The sequence below is a fragment of the Salvelinus alpinus genome, chromosome 22, assembly GCF_045679555.1.
Source record: "Salvelinus alpinus chromosome 22, SLU_Salpinus.1, whole genome shotgun sequence".
Classification (NCBI taxonomy): Eukaryota; Metazoa; Chordata; class Actinopteri; order Salmoniformes; family Salmonidae; genus Salvelinus; species Salvelinus alpinus.
This window is the reverse complement of record NC_092107.1, coordinates 26,043,059-26,050,601: the sequence shown is the minus strand read 5'-3', so window position 1 is coordinate 26,050,601 and position 7,543 is coordinate 26,043,059. Positions and strand designations below refer to the sequence as shown.

General features: G+C 46.5%; 1 protein-coding gene across 2 annotated transcripts in view; it reads right to left on the bottom strand.

Moving 5' to 3' along the window:
• Nucleotides 1–319: 319 nt before the first annotated feature.
• The window catches only part of vaspb (vasodilator stimulated phosphoprotein b), a 35,192-nt gene continuing 27,968 nt past the window's right edge, over nt 320–7,543 (bottom strand). The window contains exons 5-14 of one of the 2 annotated variants that reach the window (XM_071360515.1): nt 4,131–4,201; nt 3,790–4,034; nt 3,407–3,555; nt 3,201–3,252; nt 3,059–3,086; nt 2,902–2,947; nt 2,689–2,745; nt 2,098–2,167; nt 1,932–1,989; nt 320–1,758 (exon numbers count right to left, since the gene is read on the bottom strand). In XM_071360515.1, the coding sequence (XP_071216616.1) occupies nt 1,721–1,758; nt 1,932–1,989; nt 2,098–2,167; nt 2,689–2,745; nt 2,902–2,947; nt 3,059–3,086; nt 3,201–3,252; nt 3,407–3,555; nt 3,790–4,034; nt 4,131–4,201 (814 nt within the window). In that variant the 3' untranslated portion in view covers nt 320–1,720. The remainder of the gene's footprint in view (nt 1,759–1,931; nt 1,990–2,097; nt 2,168–2,688; nt 2,746–2,901; nt 2,948–3,058; nt 3,087–3,200; nt 3,253–3,406; nt 3,556–3,789; nt 4,035–4,130; nt 4,202–7,543) is intronic. The other variant, XM_071360516.1, reaches the window with a different exon arrangement.

Genomic DNA, 7,543 nt, shown 5'->3' with positions numbered 1-7,543 from the left:
CCAGTAAATGCAAAGTGGGATCCTACCCTAACCATAGATCTAACCCTGACCCCAAGGAACATCAACCAGAAAAACGTTCCTAAACCCCCAACCCCTATCCTGTTGAGTCATATTGAAATACATGTTGAGTCATATTGAAATACAGTATCAAAATTAATAGATACATTCTTAACTATTCAAAATGTTCATAAATGCATTTGAGCTAATTTTTGTACTAAATAATCTCATTCAATGCCTTGACAGCCAGAATATCCCCAAAAATATTAAAGGCTTAAAAAGAGCAATGGAAAGACCAAAAAAAGGAGACTCAAGAAGCTGATGCATTACAAGAAGCGGCTGTATTTGACTATAAAAGGCATCTCTAATCCAGTGTCTCTACGCTGTTTTATTTATATTTCAGTGTAAAAAGCCTATACTCTATTAGAAAAACAAAACAAAAACAGTAACCCAATTACATCTCTTAAAAATAAAACAATCCAACAATGTCCCATTCACCTCAATTAAAATAGAAACAGCATTTCAATTTTGCTAGCACCCCCCCCCCCCCAAAAAAAATTATATATATATTCTCCAAGGCAGTTGGTCATGGCCAATTAAGTGACTTAGTCATGGCCGAATTTTTATATTTCAATGTAGTTAGAAAACATACTTAAATTTCAAACAAAATAAACAGTACAGTTTAGGACCACTGCACTGGCAAATTATTAGTGTATCCTTTTGAGCAGAAGGTAAAGATGAGAGTGTTTCGGCGATTCTGAGTGGCACACAAAATGCACACTTTCTCCAGGCCAAGTGCAATGCAGAAAGAACTTGGATTCCCTCCATAGCACAGAACCACAGTACTCTCCTCTCTCACGGCACTCCGGGAGGTCATCCATCACATTCCCTTTGCATGTCTCCTCTGACTTCTCCTCAAAGTCTGTAGAACTGAAGTTTGTGTAGGGTCTCTTTTTTGGCCATTGACAGAGCAGTACACTTGGGAGCGGTAGCCCATGCTTCAAGGCAGTGGTGCAGTATAAGCTCTTGTGCACCAGGCCTGAAGGGAGCAGTGTGTGCTGTGGATGAAAGCCCTCCACCATGGGGTCCCTGTACAATCTGGTAGTTTCCTCCCGTCACCACACATTCTCAAGATAGGCCTATGTCGTCTTGGCCCATATAAAATGTTTTTATTTGAAGGCCGTGTTTGAGGTCGAAGCTGTGCCAGGTTAAAGAGGATTCGTACAAAAGCCAACCAACCACTCTACCATTACAGTAACAAGAATTAATGATATGATCTTCCCTGAATACTGAAGACCCCAGTAAAAACACTGGTCTGTCTGACAAAGAGAGTGAATAGGAGCAGGATTTCTATGGGGCAGATACATGGGGGGAGAGAAACAATTGTACATGACAAGGAGTAAGAGCAACAGCAGCCGTGATTATGTGCTCTACAGTGGTTCTCATGAAATTAAGGAAGAGTCGGATACAAGAAGGGATGAGTGAGGAGAGGTTGTGTCATCACAGATGGGGTGGTAGCAGGTGATCTAGTCCTGTATTTGTGAATCGGTTCCCTGGGTTAACGTGTACATGTCATGTGCAAGTATGTAGGTGTGTGTGAATGTGAGAATGTGTGAAGGAGAGAAAGAAAATTCCCTGGGCTACACTGGAGGGGGTGATAGGGGAGAGGTCCACACAGGGCCATAACCTCCATCCATCCCATCCCCCTGTTCCTCTAGCAGAACTATGTGGAACCCCTCTTCTGTAGCTCCTCAATAAAGGCTGTGGAACAGGAGAGAGACGAGAAACAATCAATACAACACCTGACAAAGAAAGGTACAGCCTTTGTTTCCCCCCCCCCCCCCACTTAATTTGGACTTTTATACAAATGTCACTGGATCGGTTTATATGTGAAAAATAGTTGTGGCCCAAAACAAATATCTGCATAGTCTCACCTCTGATTATCTCTTCCTTGACTTTTTGTAACTCCTTCCGCATCTCGTCAAGAATCTCCTACAGGAAGCAACCAAAACATTCTATAATTTGCAGTCTTAGTATTGAATATGATTATATGTTTATACTAGTCTTGGCATTAGAGGTGCTTCAGAAAATAATATTTACCTGTTTAATCCTCTCCATATCTGTCTCTTCACCACCTCCAGCATCATTACTACCACCTGCATGCTTCACCCTGGATAAGGTATGGAGATGGGGTGGAAAGAAAGCGAGTGGGTAGGGGAGGCAGAGAGAAAGGGAGAGACTGATTAAGATCGAACATAGTCCCATCACTGACAACCCACGCTGTCAATCCAACCCATCACCATAGCACCCCCAAAGAGGCCTCAGGAAGCACCACACATACACCACAGACAACCCAAGGCTAGCTTTCAAAGTTTCAATGACATTTGACTGTTGACCACAGAACCAAATGTCCAGAAATGCCAGGCAAAACACACAAAATTCCATTCTATACTACATCAAGGGATATCAATTCACATATCAAAATGGAATGATGCAGATGAGAAAGGCTGTCACAGTAGTCATAGCTTTCTGAAGTCCACTAGGTGGTGCTGTCAACAGTACAATAGCCCAGCACCACGATCTGAAGCTGTGCCCCTGTTGACCTGACAGAGAGAAGGGAGATGGGACGGTATGCTAGGGAGAACAGGAAAGCATCAGTCCTGTTGTCTTGTCAGGGGAGGGACTTTGTACCTGGGACCCTGGGGCAAGGGAGAGGTGGAGTCCATGCTCTTGGAGATGGAGTTATTCCTGTTTGTGAGACACACACACTCTGCTCTTACAATGGGAAGCAACCAATTCATCAACACACACACCCCTCTTTGAATTCTGAGACTGACATACGTCCACACAGGCTGCTCTTACTACAGACACAGAGAGAGAGAGCATAGGAAGCTGAAAACTTACCTGGGCATAGTGGCTGATTTCTCCCATGGTCTTCTTCCAAGATTGTCTAAAAAGGAGAGAGGGATATTTTACATCAAAATTGTATAAAAGTCTAATATTAAGCACATTTGTCTTCCTAGGTACATACAAAACAGACAGACACACAGACAGTTCTCACCACTTTGGCCTTGAGACTCTGAGTCATCCTGTAGGGAGAAAGGAAACAGAGACCAGACAAACTTCAGTGTTTTTTGACTATATGGAAATTGCTCAATTATGTACTCACCACATAGTTGGCCAATAAATTAACAAATACTTACATTATCTGCTGTCTTAGCAGGTGGCTTAGCCCCACCGTCTGCCATTTTTTTCCTGAACAAGATAGACAAAAGGAGAGTAAGAGTGTGGTACAACACTTAAAGATTCACTAAGCCGGATCAGAGCCATAGAGGGGCATACACAGCGCTCTTGACTGGGGCGTATGAATCTGTTCATTTATACCAGTGCTCTCTTCAGTACCACCTACCTCCGTGCCAGGATGGATGCCATCTCACCCATCAGGCCTCCTCCTCCACCACCACCACCACCGATGGAGCCACTGGTGCGGCTTTGATCAGGCTTGGCAGCCGGTGCTGCAGCAGAAGAAGCAGCAGCAGCAACACTACCACTATCATCCTACAAAGAGCAGTAGAAGACACAGGAGTGGTTAGAGTATCGATACAACACCACCTTTAGCTCTAGCTAGCACTGCAAAACAGAGAGGCTCGGCATTCAAAATGATTTGCATTGAAGTCCAAATCAGAAAAAAATGGTGGTTGCATAAAATGTGGAGATCGATACAACAGATACAAAACAACTGTTACGCTAATTCTTATCCTGAGGCCACTATTTCTCCTTTCTGTCTCTCACCTTGGCCACTCTGCGGAGCTTGGCTGCGGCTAAGGCTGTCGCCAGGCCCCCTGCACCTCCCCCTAGGCCCCCATCTCCTCCTGGGGAGGGCAGCGGTGGGGCGGGCGGGGGTCCTGATCCTGCGGCCGGGGGTCCTGGGGGAGGAGGTCCAGGGGGAGGAGGGGGCCCAGATGGAGGAGGTCCTGGGGGTGGAGGAGGGCCCGGAGGTGCTGGGGGGGCCAACGGTGGGACTGGAGGAGTGGGCACTAAAAATATAAAAGGTAAGAGACTGTCACAGTGTTGAAAAAGGCGAATTGTATTGCTGTCAGTGTGGCTTTTTGACACAAGATGGTGCCTCTGACCTGCTGCAGCTTGTTGTCTCTCTCTCTCCAGTCTCTCCCACTCCTGCCGCTCTCTCTCTTGCTGCTCCAGCCTACAGGGACAAAACTCATGGGGATTAACACAGAGACAAACAAACATACACTAATACACCCAAACAGATTTAGAAAGGCACAAATAATATAACAATGTTGTATATGGTGAAGGGATGAATGGGAAGGCACCACATCCTCCATGAAAATAAGGTATCTAGCCAGAGGTGGCATAGCAGAGAAATTACATTTTGTTTTTCATCTTTCGACAATAATAACATGGCAAGTGAACTGAACCAAGTGAACTGTACCAGCAATCCTTTCATTAAAGCAACAACCATGTTCAAACAATCACAGTGGGCACTGTCTAATTGTGACAGATGGCTCTGGAGCAGTGTTAGACTGAAGAGCATATTCGTGAATAAATTGTGCTGACTATGCGGCCATGCTGGGTCTGTGAAGGGGCATTTCACAGCTTCTGATTAGCCCAGCACTGAAATTAAAGTCCACATCTGGCCAAGAAGCCCTAATCCGGGTCGCTCCAGGTCCCCTACCCCAACACATCTGTCACCCACAGGAGCTGCTGTCGCCACACACACTTTAAAGCACTGTTGGTTGACTGAGGGCTGGCGTAGACTTTACCTTGATAATTACTTACGATCGCATCCCAATGATGCAGAGTTTAAAATAAAACACACAAGAATGGAGATATATACAGGGAGTAACAGAACCAGATCAATGTGCAGTAGAGGTAGATACACTACATGACCAAAAGTATATGGACACCTGCTAGTCGAACATCTCATTCCAAAATCATGGGCATTAATATGGAGTTGGTCCCCCCTTTGCTGCTATAACAGCCTCCACTCTTCTGGGAAGGCTTTACACTAGATGTTAGAACATTGCTGCGGGGACTTGCATCCATTCAGCCACAAGAGCATTAGTGAGGTTGGGCGATTAGGCCTGGCTCGCAGTCGCCATTCCAATTCATGCCAAAGGTGTTCGATGGGGTTGTCAGGGCTCTGTGCTGGCCAGTCAAGTTCTTTCACACCGATCTTGACAAACCATTTCTGTATGGGCCTCTCTTTGTGCATGGGGAATTATGAAACAGGAAAGAACCTTCCTCAATCTGTTGGAAGCATGGAATTGTCTAGAATGTCATTGTATGCTGTAGCATTAAGATTTCCCTTCACTGGAACTAAGGGACCTAGCCTGAACCATGAAAAACAGCCCCAGACCATTATTCATCCTCCACCAAACTTTACAGTTGGCACTATGCATTGGGGCAGGTAACGTTCTCCTGGCATCCGCCAAACCCAGATTAGTCTGTCGTCATTCTTCACCCCAGAGAACGCATCCTCCCCGAGTCCAATGGCGGCGAGCTTTACACCACTCCAGCCAACGCTTGTCATTATGCATGGTGATCTTAGGCTTGTGTGCGGCTGCTCAGCCATGGAAACCCATTTCATGAAGCTCCCGATGAATAGTTATTGTGCTGAGGTTGCTTCCAGAGGCAGTTTGGAACTCTGTAGTGAGTGGCCCAGCCTGAGCCCGGACTTGAACCCGATCGAACATCTCTGGAGAAACCTGAAAATAGCTATGCAGCGACGCTCCCCATCCAACCTGACAGAGCTTGAGAGGATCTGCAGAGAAGAATGGGAGAAACTCCCCAAATACAGGTGTGCCAAGCTTGTAGTGTCATACCCAAGAAGACTCGAGGCTATAATCGCTGCCAAAGGCGCTTCAACAAAGTGCTGAGCAAAGGGTCTGAATACTTATGCAAATATTTCCCAAAAACTTTTTTTTGCTTTGTCATTATGGGGTATCGTGTGTAGATTGAGGAGGGGAAAAAATTATTTAAATCGATTTTAGAATAAGGCTGTAACGTAACAAAATGTTGAAAAAGCCAAGGGGTCTGAATACTTTCCGAATGCACTGTATAGTCTAGTGAGTGTGTAGTCAGTGCAAAATAGAGTCAGTGCAGATAGTTTGGGTACCATAAATGTACTATTTAGTGGTCTTATGGCTTGGGTGTAGAAACTGCCTCGAAGCCTGTTGGTCCGAGACCAATGCTCCGGTACCGTTTGCTGGACGGTAGCAGAGTGAACAGACTATGGCTAGGGTGGCTGGAGTGTTTTTTCGGGCCTTCCTCTGACACCTCCTGATATAGAGGTTCTGGATGGCAGGGAGCTCGACCCCAGTGATGTACTGGGCTGTCCGCACCCCCCTTTGTAGTGCTTTGTGGTCAAGGACGGTGCATTTGCCATACCAAGCGGAGATGCAACCAGTCAAGATGCAGTTGATGGTGCAGCTGTAGAACTTTTTGAGGATCCAAGGGCCCATGCCAAATCTGTTCAGCCTCCTGATGGGGAAGAGGCGCTGCCGTGCCCGCTTCACGACTGTGCGGGTGGACTATGTTAAGTCCTTAGTGGATGTTGGCGCTAAGGAACTTGAAGCTCTCGACCCGCTCCAAAACAGCCCTGTCGATGTGGATGGGGGGGCGTGCTCTCCCTGCAGTCCACAATCTGCTCCTTTGTCTTGCTGACGTTGAGGTAATAGGTTGTCCGATGCACCACACTGCTATGTCTCTATGTCTCTGGCCACCTCTCTGTAGGCAGACTCATCGCCGTTGGTGATCAGGGTTACCGCTGGTGTATAGTCAGCAAACTTGATGGTTTGCTGAGGACAAGCAGTCGTGGGTGGAAAGGGACAAGCAGTCGTGGGTGGAAAGGGAGTACAGGAGGGGACTAAGCACACACCCCTGAAAGGCCCCTGTGTTGAGGGTCAGTGTGGCGGAGGTGTTGTTGCCTACCCTCACCACCTGGGGCTGGCCAGTCAGGAAGTCCAGGATCCAGTTGCAAAGGGAGGGGTTCAGTCTCAGGGTCCCTAGCTTGGTGATGAGCTTGGAGGGGACTATCATGTTCAACGCTGCGCTGTAGTCAATTTTTTATTTTTATTACAAAATGTATTTAACCAGGCAAGTCAGTTAAGAACAAATTCTTATTTACAATGACGGCCTAGGAACAGTGGGTTAACTGCCTTGCTCAGAATGACAGATTTTGACCTTGTCAGGTCAGAGGATTTGATCTAGCAACCTCACGGTTACTGGTCCAACGCTCTCACTAGGCTACCTGCCGCCCCTATGAACAGCATAGTTATTTCGCCTCTTGTCCAGATGGGAGAGGGCAGTGTGAAGTGCAATTGAGATTGCGTCGTCTGTGGAGCCGTTGTGGCAGTATGTGAATGAGAGTGGGTCTAGGGTGTCTGGAATGATGGTGTTGATGTGTGTCATAACCAGCCCTTCAAAGCACTTCATAATTACAGATGTGAGTACTACAGAGCGATAGTCATTTAGGCAGGTTACCTCAGAGCTCTTGGGAACAGAGTCAGTGGTGATCAACTTG